Source organism: Pelobates fuscus, chromosome 3, assembly GCF_036172605.1.
Source record: "Pelobates fuscus isolate aPelFus1 chromosome 3, aPelFus1.pri, whole genome shotgun sequence".
In the NCBI taxonomy this organism is placed as follows: Eukaryota; Metazoa; Chordata; class Amphibia; order Anura; family Pelobatidae; genus Pelobates; species Pelobates fuscus.
This window is the reverse complement of record NC_086319.1, coordinates 244916087-244933644: the sequence shown is the minus strand read 5'-3', so window position 1 is coordinate 244933644 and position 17558 is coordinate 244916087. Positions and strand designations below refer to the sequence as shown.

Here is a 17558-nt window from a genome sequence, read left to right as displayed (position 1 = left end):
CACTCAGATCGGTTTAGTGGTTTGGATTTTCCATGGAAGTCAACTGTTGGCCGACTGCACACGTGGCTTCTGCCCAAAATAGTTCCATAAGAAAAGTGGTAGCGGTCAGTCAATTTCAGGAATAAAAAAACTGAACAAAATACCGAAACCTATCCTTTGGCTCCTAGGTAGTGATTGTTCGCCTAGTTCATGCGAACAATCCTACCGAATGGCACTCTCCTGACATGAATAGCAACAAAGTAGGCGTTCGCGAGTTAGTGTCCAATTTTAGTTCCATGCACTCGACGACCAAACACCGCTGCCTGCGTTTGTGCGAACAAGATGGCCGTCAACTCAGTTCCCACATGTTCTTGCATACGAACGGTGGCCACCCAGCCAAACATTTAAAATTCATAGTGTGAAAACGCTGATGGAGGTGTCAGGAGAGGCAATAGGGGTTAACAAGCCCGGAGGTGGTCCGCAGTTTGTGGGTTTGTTCGGTTCCCGAACAATACAGGGAATCCCCACGAACCAAGTCTTTTAAAAGGACTTTTACATGGCCCATTGTCCTTGGGCAGGAGGCTAGCCAGCAGGCTCCTCCAGAAGCTCGTTGCATAGGTATCTTTGCCACAGAACTGAAATAAAAAACAGTATAATGCAATAATGTGCAGTGCTTTGGGTGCTTTTGTTTGTTTGCTTTTATGATGACTACTAGTGAACATATGTTATTGGCTAAAACTAAAACTAATGAAGCAAATTTAATATAGTTTATTTTTTGAATGATTACAATAATTCAGTAGGTGTGTGCATTTGTTTTTGACTAATTTGCAATTTGTCCAAATATAGCGGGATCAGTGCCATATGGACGTTTAAACATGTAGACAAACTAGCGCAATAGACAAGCATGTTTGTTTGCTTTGATATTTGGAGTTTCACCAGTGGCACCAAAAAATGAGATGATGATGGGAGAAAAGATGATTGATAACTAGGGGACAGTCACTAAATGTTGATTTGGTTAACAGATCAAGAGACAAGTGACCAATAAAGAGTGAAAAAGAGGAGCTGTATTTAAATGATCCATATTCAATATACAGTATGTAAACATGTAAATATATTTATTTATTTATTACTAATCTTCCTCTTTTTCTTTCTATTGGTTACTTTTTCTCACTTGATCTGTGAATCAAGTGGCAGTAAAATGCGCCTGTCTGTGTATTGCAAAATAGATACATAATATTTACATTGTTTCATTGTGCCCTTTTTCTCTTTACTATCTGTTTTACAGTGTTATATTCAATAAACATTATGTTTTTATTGTTAGTAATACGGCTTTGTTTTACTTTAAAATGTGTTCTATTAAACTAGAAATTCTCTAGAGTGATTTATTTACAATAATACTGTACCCTTTGTTAATGGGATTTGAGATTCCCACCAAAGTCTAAATAAAATGTGTTTTCATAAAGTATTGATGTTAACATTTATACCAAAATAGTAAAATTTAAATGGAAATATGAGATCAACAGTATTTTTCTTGACAAATTTTAATGGTGGAATTAAAAAAAACCCACTGTATTTCATTTCCTCGTAAAATTGGCACTATAAGCTAATGTATAGTTTTCACTTTTATCATGTTATTTCTTTTTGCTATGTTGTATACTTTTTCCCCTATTATTTTAAAAAGGTCCATACAGCACCTGGTTTGCTGATTCTACACGTACTAACTTCCACGGCGTAAGATGCATTGTCCTCACACAGCTGTTTTCTTGTCATTCTGAGGAGCCCACCCTTCTGATTTGTTTTTTCCCATGTCTTAACCTTAGAAGATATTGAAACCTTTGCCAGCATTGTACATGAGACTGTGTCTGCCTGCCTGTCTGAATGGGGCGTGCTCACATAATTTCCTACAATATTATTTTCAACTTCCCTTTTCACTATTTATAGATGGGAGACAATGTAAATTATTTTACATATACTATGAAAAGGCTCCATAACTGGGAGAGATAAGGACAAACTTGTTCTAAGAGCATAAAACCTCACAGTTGGATAGGTGTCAATAATAAACAGAATTATTTTTGTTTTGCCAGCTGAAGGATTTTACTTCCAATGGTGTAGTGTCATTATAGAAAGATACAAACATGTGGTTTATCTGTGTATAGATCACATTTAAAGATTCATTAAATACACCGAAAGAACATAACTATATTCATGCTAAAAGCATGCAATGGTGATGAGGCTTTGTCAAATTATTCTTCTGTAATGAATTTTTATCAACTCATCTTTCAGGATGTGGCACATCATTAGGTCAAGATATAACAACAAGCATCACCTCAGGAAGTGGTACTTCATTAACAGCAGTTGGAACTACAACTAAAGAAACCACCACGCCAGTTCCTACTACACAAGGTCCTAGTGCAGCAAATAGTGCCACCAACACACTTCCTGTCACCACCATACCACAGATAACAGATGCACTTTCAACAGTAAGTGATAAACCAACAAGTATTACCTCCAACAGTGCCATTGTGCCACTTACATCATCTGCTTTGACTGTTACTAAAAATGTGGACACAAGCAATCTTACTGGAATCACGACAACTAAACCAACAACCGAACAAATCTCACAAATTACAACAAACGCAGGTGAGTAACATGGAGAAACTTTAATTCATATAACGGAGTGGCAATGTTTCAGACACAGATAGATAAATTGGAATTTTGTCTTCTAATGCAGGCGTGTTATGAGTCTAAGTCTGGATATGTATGTAAACACAGCAAGGCTGGACACACACAATCTTGCCAGTGGGTGTGTTTTTGGAGACATTATGGGCCTTTTATTTTTTTATGAAACCATTGACCTTTTTTATTTCCGAATAAATGCCAATCAGAGAGATTAGTTAATGTTTAATGAAGCTGTACCTGATGGTCCTGGGTGAGAGAAAACGATCGAAGGTTTCACCAAAATAAAGTAATCACCCCGTGGCTTCCTGAGCAACCCTTAAAGAGACAGTCCAGACACAGTACAGAAATGTTAAAGAGACACTCTGGGCAAATGAACCACTCTTAATGTATCTGATAGAGTGTGTCATTAATATGAAAATACTGTATTTTTTTGGACGCTGAAATATGTATAGTTTTTGCAAACAGCATAAAATATTTTGTAGCATTGCGCACTAAAACCTTTTCATTACTCACACCCCCTATTTTAAAACACTTGCTTCATAACTCCCATATATAACTCCCAATATATATATTTCACATTTAGAAAATATATTTCACATGTTAGCCTGTCTGTTGTGCATTTGCCTCCCTATGCAGGTAGGTATACTTCCAAAGCAAAGTAGCACAATACTGAAAAGTAGGTGGCCCCACTAAGAGTGCACCTGTTGTATATACATCATTTGTGTCACGCAGTGATTGCCCTCTCTCAGTGGTCTATTTAGGATTTGTGCTGCCCTAGGCAGGACAGTGCTCGGGCATCCCCCCTAATTTAAATTTTACCCAACCCTTTCTGTCAAGGCCGCACTTTGACTGACAGACGCTCACTCACTGACAGACGCACACTCACTAACAGACGCATACACTCATTGACAGACACACTCTCATATACACTGACAAACAATGACACACACACTCACTGATTTGACACACTGACAGAGAGACACACACTATTACTTGGACACACACTGACAGACTCACACTCACTGACAGACACACGCACTGACAGACGCACGCACTCACTGACCGACACATACACACTCACTGACCGACACACACACACATTCACTCACAGACACACACTCACAGACACACACTCACATAGACACAGACACTTACAGACACACACACACTTACAGACACACACTCACTTACAGACACACACACACACACATTCACTTAGACACACACACTTACAGACACACACACATACACACTTACAGACACACACACACATTCACTTACAGACACAGACACACATACACATTTCTCCCAACACTCACAAATTATTATTTTTTTTTTTTTTTAAATTGAAATCCACCAGCCTCCCTGGGAGAGCTGGAGTGGATTGCTTACCTGTGGTCCAGTGGGGCTGCTGGTCGGGCAGGCAGGGGGCGGACAGGAGCTTTAATCTTCCTGCTCATCTCCCTCGTGTGCCGCTTAGTAATGCCGGGAGACGGAGTGACGTCATATTCCGGCTCCCGGCTTCATTATGCGGTGCAGAGGGAGCTGAGCAGGAAGAGCTCAGGTGAGCATGCTCCCTCGCTGCCCACCGCCCGCTGCCCACCTCGGGGGGGGGGGGGAGGGGCTCAAAAGTGGCCAGCTGGCCAGGTCTTGAGCCCCCCAGGACATGAGGCAAACAAGGGATTTGCCTGGGCGTTTGGGGGCGGCTTTTTTTGCCGCCCCCTACAAAGTGCTGCCCAAGGCAGATGCCTTGTTTGCCTCGCGGAAGATACATCCCTGCCCTCACTTACAGAATATAGAAAACCCACAATGGAGAGTCATATGGCATATAGACATATTGCCGTGCCCGATAGATAGATAGATAGATAGATAGATAGATAGATAGATAGTATCTATCTATCTATCTATCTATCTGAGTCAGCAATAGCCAAGGATTATAGAAATACAGATATAAGAAGCCATAAACAAGCCATGTCAGGATTCCAGAAATGCATAAAGCCATTAAAAGCCAGGGTCAGTATCAGAAATACAAGGGAGACTTACTGAGCACACTACCACTTACACCACCACCCACAAAAAGGTAAGAGTGAGTACCCTGGACGCAAAACCCCAGGGGGGTGCAAAACGCATCCAGGGTACTCATGCTTACCTTTTTATGGGTGGTGCTGTAGGTGGTCTTCCTCATGTCTCGCAGCAGCAGGTATCACAACTACGTAATATTTAATTCCCTAAGCGTTCCTTTTTTTTTGCAAGTGTGTTGTCCTTGCTTGTGATCATCTTGTGATTATTATATGCTGTTTGCATTACTCAATATTCATATATTCAGCTTTTTGGAGTGCTGCCGTGACTTTTTTCTGCCATACATCGCTGCAATTTTTATATCAATAAATGTACACATTTTCATTATTTCTGTGTATTTTTCTGTAGATCATCATTACTCCTGAGTGCGGACCGCATTTTGTTTTTTTTGTTACTTACCGCATATGTGGGATAGTCTAGCACCAGAATTAACCCTATCAAGGCTTGATCTCAGGATTATTTCACCTGACATTTAAGACATTTTACTTGGAGTTGCGATATTGTCTGTGGGTGGGTTTCATACCACACCCACATATTTTTTGTAATATTTTGTCCCATTTTAAACATCCCCTAAAGAAAAAAATGCACCTGGTCGTGTAAAATGTAGAGAGTAGTGCTTAATTTACCAAAGTAGTTTATTGTTTTAATCACAAGATATTTTACAAATTATACGCAACAAATATTAGTCAGTAGTTAACTGATGTACTATGAAGTGTTATGGAGATTTTTTTCTGTTCTATATCTTGATTTGTGACATTCAAATTATATTATTTTTAGTTTAATTATTACTATTAATATTAAAAACATCTACGGATGAATGGATGGATGGAATGACAAACAGAGCTGTGTCTATTAATATCTATATATCTATCTATCTACCTTAATAATGGATAAATGGACTGAATGACAGACAGACAGACAGATAGATAGATAGATAGATAGATAGACATGCTTGTAAATAGTTTATTGTGCTTTGTGTACTAGAAAGATATTCCTTGCTACAGTAACATCTTAACTTTACATATTTCCGTAGCAAACACTGCAATAAGCAATGCAACAGGACCTCAGCCAACATCTGGGGCTCCCAGCCAGCTGTCTCCTCAGACAGAAAATTCGACATCAACTGGGCAGAATCCACCCAGCAACACAACTCAAACACCTGTACCAAATGTACCCTCTTCAACAAGTTTAACCAGCAACAAAACACCTGAAACTCCTAACAAGACCCATGAAAGCACTACCAAATTGACATCAGTTATAACAAACCCTAGCCAAATCTCTCCAAGCCCAAGCCAAAATGTTACTAGCACTAGCCAAACCTCTGTAAGCCCTAACCAAAACATTGCAAGCACTATCAATAGCCCTGTACATCCTGCTGTTTATAAAGAGACAACAGCCTCTGTCAGCCCAACCTCTACAAGAAGTGTAACTCCAGGACTCGGCTCTGCTGTCCCAAATATTAACAAATCCACTATGGCTTCTGGAGAACACTTTCAGGTAAATGTACAGTAAGTCTGTTAATAAGTACTTCACATGAATATTAAATATTAAAGGGTTACTCTAAGCACCATGACCACTTCACTGATTTGAAGTGATCATTGTGCTTTTAGTCTGTATAAAAGAGAGAAAATGTACTTTGCTGCCAGAGAAGAAAGCCCATCTACTTCCAGCATCACCATAAGCTTGCCCAGAATGTCTCTCCCTCTCCATGCCACACAAGGCCTCCCCTTTCAAATGTTGGAAAGTATGATTTTACTAATAATTGCAACTTGTGCTTACCGGGATTCCATGTGGGCAAATTAAGTCTGATAAATAAGGAAACTTACAGAAAATAAATCCACAATGTACTAAGTGTTTTTTTTTTCTTTTTTCTTTTTCAGATTATTTGTCAAAACACAATTTTCAATGACTCTCAACTAAAGATAATAGTAAAAAAGGACAGCACACAGAAATGTGTAAGTATTGCATGTACTTTATATTAAAAGCATGCAGTCTCACTGAAAAAAATATTATCCAATGTTTAGTATTGTTATTTCACACACTCTATTATTAAGATTTGGTCTGCTTTTCATTGATTAGATTTTTTTCTTTTCATTCATTTATGTAATTATTATTTTTTTTCTGCAAGATGCCCAGTATATTTTTCTAATTAGATGTACGGTATTTGTTTATTTTTAGGTATATTTAAATTGATATATAAATAACTGTGAATATTACATATTTGTATAACTTTTTGTTATATAATTTTCCCTCTCTTTTCATTTTGGGTTAGACATTCTCATTCAAAAATTATTCTACATATGTTTGCCTAGTGTTTTTTTTTTGTTTTTTTTAATATAATATAAAAAAACAAAATCATCAGTACATTTATGTATCAGACAGAGTCCTATTTATGTTCTGGTGACATAGTGCCACCTGGTGGTGGTCGGTGGTCTAGTTCTAGGTTTAGGCTAGCACTATAGAGTCCATGAACCACACCACTCCTAGGCAGGCACGTAACTTGCTTCAGTGGGTGAAAGGATTAGAAATCACTATTAGTATATCCTAAATAAGAAATAGTTATAAAAAAAAAATCTCTTAACACCACCCACACTTATAAAGCTGCCATCACCAAGGCAATTTATAAATAGGGTGCCTTAGGTTACCCCAACAAATCATATTTAAAAACTCTAAAAAAACACATTTTATCAAAATGTCTACAGATTCACAGTACTATTCTATGAGTCTTTTCGGTAATGTGGTTCTCATACAAGACGAAGGATGAACTCATCCAAGGTTGTAGGCTGGCCCCCTGAGGAGAAGTGGGGGAGTGCAGGAATCCCATTTCTTTTATGTATTCCAGTATTACAAAAAATGGCTGAAAATGTACAATGCAGTATATTAATCTAGAAGTGTTTCTGATCTCTTTGTAACAAGGTAATATCATCGTTTAAAACAGACAATTAATTTCAGACTAAACATTATACATATGTGATACGTAATGCCCCGAAAAACAGAATAGTATCTAAAATTTCCAAACTTTTCAATGAACCTTTACTGAACTTGCAATATAAGTGTTGTGCCATTTGTCAAGCTCTCTCAGACACCCTAACTAATAAGGTCTAGTAATTAATTATAACTGGACTTCAGATGCCAAAATTCATCCACCCACTGTTTGGTATATAAAACATGACTTTATTGCTAAAGCATTTCAAGGTATTTTCCAGACACCAACAAGATGTAATTTCAAAACAAAGTATAGGTGGTCAATATGAAGAAAAGATAAAGAGAGTGTGTCAGGTTGCTAATGGAAAATGGGGGGTAACCCCTACATAAATAACAACTAAGAAGAAAGAGGTACAAGCAAACCTAGAGGGCACAAACAATCTAAATGATATCCCAACAGGTTTCTAGTACTGTTACTGCAACCCATAAACTGATAAAATGTAACTTTTAATTATATAGTATTAAAAAGAAAGCAGGGTCACTATGTGAAAATAAATCATAGAAAAAACGAGGAGAAAAAAGTGTACAATGGGGATATTTGCCAGATAGGTGTCTCTCCTATGGGGTAGTGGCACCGGTGATGCAGGGACTTCAGGGGTTAAAGCGTAGCCAGTATGTAATAGCCAAGTATCGCCCCCCAACTCCTATCACCCAGTATCACAGTTATAGCAAAACCCCAATCCCTCAATTGTAAACTCATGTAGTCAGACGTTCTAAATAGCTAACTATCTAACTATCTGAATCTCGATCTAAATAAAATAAATTTAAGAGGGTGGCTAAACTAGGAGAAAGGTAACAGCTGCAGCATGGTCCCTGTCTAACTCCTTCACCCTCAACTAAGCTTGTCCCGACGCGTATTTCGTCGAATGTCGGCTCTTCCAAGGGAACCGAGTCTGAGTGTAACCGTCATTTAAATATCCCGTCCGCTCTGGTGATTGGCTGCCGATCTTGCCAAGCCGAAAGGGGGGGGGAGGTGGAGCCTGACTCTTTCAACAGTTAACCCCAAGTGACTCGGTGTACTGTGAAAGAGATTGATTGTATAAACTGAATAAAATGAAAAGCTTTATATTGAGATGATGTAATCCAGTGTACCTGCTTTCTTTTTAATACTTTATAATTAAAAGTTACATTTTATCAGTTTATGGGTTGCAGTAACAGTACTAGAAACCTGTTGGGATATCATTTAGATTTTTTGTGCCCTCTAGGTTTGCTTGTACCTCTTTCTTCTAAGTTGTTAAAGTATAGGTGGTGCTCAAGAGTAAAAAAGTAGATGCAACTAATTCACCCAAGTATATTGTCACTAAATATACTTAGAGAAAGAAAAACTGTGTGAAGCTGAAGAAAGGTGATAAGCGCACACAAATAAAAGGAATTGTTACCTTATACATACATTCCTCTTTTTATAGATAACACAAACATTTACTATACAGAAATAAAAATAAAACAACATAGTGTAATCTGTATAAATGTTTCTGTAAGTACGGTAGGTGTCAGAATTAGGAACACTCACGATTTTCTGAGCCCATTAAAGTTGGCTCTGGACTTATAGAGCATTTATGTATCCTTAAAGACACAAGGTAGCTTCCTCCAATAATGGTCCCACAAAGTGCAAGATTGCTGGAATCAGGAACTCCAAGAAGAAGTAAGTTGCTAAAAACTATTTATTTTGATAAAACAGTAACATAAAATATGCACAACGCGTTGTAACCCTACAGTGGGTCTTCCTCAGGTGATGTTGAATATTGCACTGGTCCAAACATGCTTTTATATATATATATGTATATACTAATTGAAAAAAAAAACACTCCCATCTCCATATATGGTCCGGACCGGATACGTATTTGCTACTCCCAAAATGGCGACGTTTCAGGTTTGTGCACAGTGTCTCCGCCATATTAGTAACCTCTGATATGGGTAATCAAGTTAAGCAAATAGGAGATGGACATTTAAAATATAAACACATAAAAGAAAAAACTCTTTCTTATCCGAGGTTCAGTTAGTTGAATACTCTCCAATGTCTTTTTCAATAACCTCTGTCGTCGTGTAGATTCCATTACATCATTTCCTGTGATGCATCTGGTTTGTATGTCAGTGCCAATACGTCACTTCCTGTGACGTCTATGAGCAGAATGATTTTCTCCAACAAATAGTTGCATTGTCCAAAAATGTAATCGTTCAAATAGGTGACTGATACAAATGAAGTCCAGGAGTCTTACAAGCCCGAAGCCACGGGTGCCATATTTAAAAAGGTATAAATCCGGAATTACATATTAAAGAAGGGGCAAAAAAATAAGAGTTAAAACATAAAACCATAAATAGTAATTACTTAAACAGAACACTTATCCAAAAAAGGGGGATTGTTCTAAAATATATACATTTAAAACTTGAAACCCAAGATAAAATAATAGCTCTCAATAGAGAAGGAGAAATAAAGGGGAAGAAAGATATTTCATAAGATAGGTTTGATTTCAAAATCAATGTTTAATCCCTTTGATGCTAAAGTGCGTAACCTGAAGATCCATTTTGATTCCTGAATACTTAACTTCTTGGCAATATACCCCCCTCTCCAGTGCATGTTCACTTTATCAATTGAACAGAATTCTAGATGTTTAAGATCTGACCTATGTTTTTCTAAAAAATGTCTAGATACACTGATTTAAAAAGCCTTTTTGGATGTTTCGGGTATGTTCACTTATTTTTACTTTTATTGGTCTAGATGTCTTACCTATATACTGTAGTCCACAATTGCACCACAGGAAATAGATAACTTTGTGGGAGTGGCATAATTAAATAAAGGATTTAATTTTATACTCTTTCTAAGTGATTGCAGAATAGAAATGTAAAAAAAGTATTGGATATTTTCGTATTTTAACATGCATTACACATCCCACAGTGGAAAAAAACCTTTGTGCTCTTGAGACCAAGCTGTTAAAAAAATCCTAGGCACATTGTCTTTTACAAAACTTTTGGTTAAAATTTGTTTCAAGTTAAATGCACTTCTAAAAATAAATCTTGTTTTTTGGCCAATGTATTCTCGTATATAATCCTTATGTTGAAGGAAGTGCCAATCTTTATTGATCACTTTTTTAACATTGCCCATGTTACTAGAAAAATTTTAAATAAATGGAATTTGTTAATTTTTCTTTGTTATGTCTTTCTTTTTATATTGGAGCAAAGGGGATCTGTCTAATTTGGTGACTGTGTTTATATTATTTTGTAAATCCTGGCTGTCGGATCCATTTTGTCCAAACTATTTTTTTAAAACAGCAGACTGGGTAATAAAATCTGTCTGATTGGTACAATTTCTGTGAATCAGCAGGAATTGTCCCTTAGGTATATTCGACAACCAGGGACGGTGATGACAACTATCCAATTCAATATAACTGTTGACATCAACCTGTTTAAAGAAAGTGCGAGTCATAAGTGCATTATTGGAAATATAAATATTAAAAAAATCAATGCTCGTATTACTGACACTTTTAGTAAGAGGGATGCCCCAATTATTGGTATTAAGATCATTTTAATAAACATTAAAAGACTCACTAGATCCCTTCCAAATGATAAAAATTTCATCTATATACCTTTTATATATGACCAAGTTTGTGCCAAATTTGTGTCCCTGATGGATAGAATGTTTTCACCAATATGCCATAATAAGGTTGACATAACTTGGCACAAACTTGATCCCCATTGCATTGCCTTTAATTTGCAATAGGAAATCATCTTCAAACCAATAATAGTTGTGATTTAAAATAGTTTTAATTCCTCCTAAAATGAATGTATTTTGGTTCTCTTTATATTTAGTGGATGAATTTAAATAAAACTCCACAGCCTCAAAGCCTTTTTCATGTTCTATAATTGTATACAGGCTGGTAACGTCACACATTATTAAAAGGTAGTCTTCATTCCATTTAAAATTATTTAACATATTTAAAAGACACATAGAATCCTGTAAAAATAATGTGGCTGTTTTAACTAAAGGTTGTAAATGAAAATTGATATATTGGTACAGCGAAGATAAAACTTAATTTATCCCAGACACTATTGGTCGACCCGGGGGATTGTGTGGGTCCTTATGTATCTTAGGCAAAACATAAATTACTGGAATCTTGGGATGTTCTAGATACAGAAAGGAAAATTATTTTTTTAAAGAATATTATTTTCCACACCCTTTTCTAAAAATTTCTTAAAATTTCCTTTGATATCATTGGTGGGGTCTTTCTTAAATTTTCTATATGTGGTTTCATTTCCAAGTTGTCTTTTTATTTCTTGTAAATATGTTTTTATCTAAAATAACGAACCCCCCTTGTCGGCTGGTTTAATGATAATTGAGGGGTCTTTCTTCAGTAAATCTATAGTTTTTCTTTCTTTAATAATTTTTTTAGAAAAACATAGGTAGGTCAAATCCTAAACATCTAGAATTCTGTGCAATTGATAAAGTAAACATGCATTGGAGAGGGGTGGGTGGGGGGGGGGGAATATTGCCAAGAAGTTAAGTATTCAGGAATCAAAATGGATCTTTGAGTTATGCACGTTAGCTCCAAATGGATTAAATATTGACTTTGAAATCAATCCTATCTTATGAAATATCTTCTTTCCCCTTTATTTCTCCTTCTCTATTGAAAGCTATTATGAACTCTTTTTCATTTTTATCTTGGGTTTCAAGTTTTAAATGTATATGTTTTAGAACAAACCCCCTTTTTTGGACAAGTGTTCTGTTTTAGTAATTACTATTTATGGTTTTATGTTTTAACTCTTATTTTTTTTTGCCCCTTCTTTAATATATTATTCCGGATTTACCTTTTTAAGTATGGCACCCGTGGCTTTGGGCGTGTAAGACTCCTGGACTTCATTGGTATCAGTCACCTACTTGAACAATTACCTTTTTTGACAATGCAACTATCCTTTGGAGATAATCATTCTGCACACAGACATCACAGGAAGTGACGTATCTGCAGCCGACATACAAACCCGATTCGTCACAGGAAATTACGTAATGTAATCTACACACACGACGACGGAGTTTATTGAAAAAGACCTTGGAGAGTATTCAACTGACTGAACCTGGTATTAGAACGAGTTTTTTCTTTTAGGTGTTTATATTTTGATTGTCCCTTTAATGGGCTCAGAAAATTGTGAGTGTTCCTAATTCTGACACCTACTTACAGAAACATATATACAGATTACACTATTTTCTGTTTTATTTTTATTTCTGTATAGGAAATGTGTGTCTTGCACGTATAGTTTGATATCTTTAACTTTGAGCTATATGACATTGAGGTGCAAGTGACCACTTAGCTCTAATTCTCTGTAGAAATTACATGAGCAACAAAAAAAAAAAGTTACTGGACCCTGCGGCAACAGATAAAATAATCATGAAAGATTCCTATCACAGTATCAAGTATCATCATCCTATCAAGCAATGGACAAAGGATACATAACAGTGATAAATTCCTTAAACCGGCACTGTCATGCCAAACTTTCCCCAATCGCTTCCTCTTCTCTCCCTCTCTCAGGATCTGTTCTTCTTTTTTTCCTATCTGATCTAGTTTTCTTTAAAACATAAGACAAAGCAGGGACTACTTTGTCTTTTGTATTTTTCCTATGCTTAACCAGCTCAAGTGGGTCAGAAAAATTTCCCCACAATTCTCACCCTTTCCTCCGTGATCTCGCGATGCCTGCTTTTACTAATCCTGAACGTCCTGTCATATAGACAGGATGTCGGCAAAGCTACCGAATTTTGTGCTAACAGAAGGAGAACAGTTTGTCCATTCGTGTTAGGATGCAATTCGAGAATTTTTGTTCGGATCTGAATTTCATTCAAATGAATGAAATGCCGATCTATTTGTGCCGCGAGTAGATACTCCCTGATTCCCACGGTATTAGGGAGCTATCTTATAAAAGGCTGAAAGACCAAGATTGGTCTTTTAGCCAAATTTTCTAATACTAAATAAAGATTACTTAGTATTAGTAATTAAGGGAGATTAAAATCTCCCTTCTGCCCCTACTCGCTATACTGCTATACCTACTCGCTATCCTGGCTGCTCAATGTTCACTGTTGTGTAAAAAAAAAAAGTCCCGGGGGCGTGTCCTGGACGCGGACAGGAGCAGTCGCATGTAGCTGGAGCTCCGAGCCGCGATGGCTAAATAGGAGACATTACCACAGAATAAAGCCGACTAACGAAACCGAAAACCGCTGTAAGCCGCCAGAATGTCCCAGCCAAAGAGTAAGAGGACCGGAGAGAGGGGAGAAAAGAGCAATTTCTTTGCCTCGAGGACAGGACAGGGTAAGGCCTCAAACCAGGCAGAGCATGTCCAAGATGGCGCCGGCGGGGAACTCGAAACAGACCCCTGCATGGCGAGAACGAACAAAACAGCCCACTAACCCACAATACTCTGAAAAGACTTCTGGAAGAGATGTCTGACAAAATAGTGGGGAAGATGGACAGAGCCATCAAAGATTTAAGTAAGGAGATACAGGAGATAGGCCAGCGCACTTCGCGCGCAGAGGATCAGCTCTCAGAAATGGCGGAGGCTCACAATTCCCTGGCTGACACTGTAGAGGGCCTGGGCGCAAAATTGGACAACCAGGACCTCAAAATTGCGGATATTGAAGATAGGGCACGCCGCAATAATCTGAGGATAAGAGGAGTGACGGAAGCGGTTAAAACGGAAGACCTCACAGCCCACATCACGGGCTTGCTAAGAGAATTAGCCCCAGACCTACCACAAGACCTGCTCCTGTTGGATAGGATCCACAGAACCGCCAAGCCAAAATTCCTACCGGCTGACACACCAAGAGACATCCTACTACGCATGCACTATTACCACGCCAAGGAGGCGATACTCAATGCCAGCAGAAAACGGAAGGACTTACCAACGGCGTATAAAGGGACCACCATCTATGCGGACATATCTTCATATACCTTAAAGAGAAGACGCGATTTCCGAGACATAACCACGCTGCTCAGGGACAATCATCTCCCATATAGATGGGGCTACCCCACCAAACTTCTGGTGATGAGAGAAGGGAAAACCACCGTCATGGACTCCCCGGAGGACGGCCTAAGAATTTTGCGGGAATGGAACATGGCTGCCATGGCATCGGAGGAACAAGAGAGGAATAAGACCAAGGCCCCACAGGAATGGAAGAGGGCGAAAAAGAAATAAGAGACAGAGACTTTGCTTGTGGAGGAGGTCTGGCGCATTAACGCACGAGATGGCCAACTAAGGGGTAGGGTAAAGTACTGTATTGTAACCCGCACATGGTATAACTCATAGGCTCTTGAGTGAGTAAGGAGATTGATAAGGGCCTCTAATTTATAAACGTGTACATTAAAAAGTTCTCAGAGAGTCCAGGGGCCCATAGAGTTTAGGCTTCTATCTCCCACCCTGGCCAGCTGGTCGTAGTGTGCCAACTCAACTCATCCACATGACCGAGATGCACAATTAGAAACGCATCCACATGCGCCCCATCCCAGACAGGGATTTACTATAGCGGTAGATAAAGCTAAATTGAAACAATAGAAGAAAAAAAAAAAAATAATAAAAAAAAAAAAGAGGAATGCTTACTATCAGTTTAATGTCTAAGGCTTTAGACAAACGTTGGATTTCTCCAATGTATAAAACAAAATATAGCCGTAGAGGGAGACAGCTCCCTAAGGACGTGAGGCCATAAGCCTCTACCCCCAAGGCACGAAAATGCAGTGCCACGCCGATTCAAAGGCAACACCAATTGATAGGAATGTTTATGTATATATTGTTGTTTATGTTACTGTATTGTTGTATGTTGTTATATACCATGTTTTCACCCCACATGATGGGCTAAGTATTACTAAATTGACATCAGGGTTAGTGGGTAACCCGACTCCAACACTCACAGGGGTACTGACGGGACCTGGAAACTGCCAGACCACTGTCACTCAATGCTCCGTAACCTCAGAAGGACAAATAACGTACACACACAGGGCCACACTGCTAGGCTTGATCAAGCTGGGAAGAGCAGGTACCCTTCTAACCGTAGACCAACACGTGAGATATAAAGCACACTACACTCATAAACCACCGTGAAGCTATGTACATTTAACGTCCGAGGCCTCAATGCACCAGTTAAGCGCCATTAACTTAACAGGGAAGTTAGCGCCCTAGGAGCAGATATATTATGCCTCCAAGAAACGCACTTCAGGCACAATGACCACCCAAAAATATTACCCATAGAATACCCACACCAATACCATGCCACGTCTCCCACGAAGTCTAGAGGAGCTTCCATCCTAATACACAAAGCAGTCTCATTCACGCTACACACAGCAGTCGTAGACCCGAACGGTAGATACGTCATAGTCCAGGGGCTGGTTAATGACATACTATATACCATTGTAAATATATATTCCCCAAATACAAACCAGAGGAATTTCTTGCACAAGATCCTAACCAAAATAAAGCAAACCCAGGCGGGTATCACTGTGCTAGGGGGAGATTTCAACCACATATTTGACCCACAACTTGACACCACTCTATCACCCCACCGGAAACACCACCGCCCATTAAAGAGACAATGTAGGGCTATTGCAAAACTCCTGCACAGCCATCATTTTTATGATGCTTGGAGAGTATTGCACCTGACAGAAAGAGCATACACCCACTTCTCGGCAGTGCATAACTCCTACTCCAAAATAGACGGATTCCTACTCTCAGGAGCAGCGCTAGACCAACTCCTACACAGTGACATACAGCAGATCACGTGGTCCGACCACGCACCAGTGACTATAGAACTGAAAAATATCTATGACTTTAAGCATCGCAGCCCATGGAAAATTAACAACTCTTTGTTGAGGGATAGAGAATTTGCCAAATCCCTAGAGGGGGACCTAAAAACATACTTTCACCAAAACGACACAAAAGACACCACAGACGCAACATTATGGCTAGCACACAAAGCTGTAGCGCGAGGCCTGCTAATTCGCAGGGCAACCTACATAAAAATATCACGCCAAACTCAGCTACGGGCATGGCAGAGGGAACTGTATGAGTTGAATAGCCTAAACCAACAGACCCCAACGGCTGAAACGAAAGCTAAAATACAACAAATCACTCAGCTCATGCACAAACAAGCAATAGACACACTGAATTACCACATGCAGAAGCTCAAGATATCACATTACACACAAGGCAACAAGGCAAGCAAATTATTGGCTCAACGACTGAAAAAGAGACAGGCATCTCAGAAAATATCTTATCGCACAGACATATCAGGAACAAAAATCTCCACGCCCAAGGGAATAAGCGAGGTGTTTGCAACATATTATTCCTCACTATATAACATCCAGAACGATACAAAAATAACACACCCAACTAATGTAAGCATAGGAAACTACCTAGACGGGGTGCAACTACCCAAGCTTACACCACAACAACAGGCAACCCTGACGGGACCGATAGAGGCCCAAGAGATAATGGACATAATCAAGACCCTTCCGCCGGGGAAATCCCCGGGACCAGACGGGTTTGACAACCAATATTATAAACAGTTCACCACAATTCTAGCACCCTACCTAGCCAGAATGTTCACAGAAGCAGCCCAAAAGGGCGAACTCCCCAGAGACACACTGTCTGCCCATATTGTCACGCTCCCTAAACCCAACAAGTCTCCCACAACACCGCAAAATTTCCGTCCCATCTCCCTCCTCAACACTGACGCGAAGCTCTTCGCTAAACTATTCGCAAATAGGTTGGGAAACATTTTACCACACATCATACACAATGACCAGGTGGGATTCATCAAAGGGAGACAGGGAGCAGAAAACACCAGGAAGGTCATAAACATCCTTTACCAT

General features: G+C 38.9%; 1 protein-coding gene across 1 annotated transcript in view; it reads left to right on the top strand.

Annotated features, from left to right (window-relative positions):
- The window catches only part of PODXL (podocalyxin like), an 82375-nt gene that overhangs the window by 49193 nt on the left and 15624 nt on the right, over window positions 1-17558 (top strand). The window contains exons 2-4 of the mRNA XM_063448297.1: window positions 2263-2619; window positions 5771-6234; window positions 6618-6692. Coding sequence (XP_063304367.1) covers window positions 2263-2619; window positions 5771-6234; window positions 6618-6692 — 896 coding nt within the window. The remainder of the gene's footprint in view (window positions 1-2262; window positions 2620-5770; window positions 6235-6617; window positions 6693-17558) is intronic.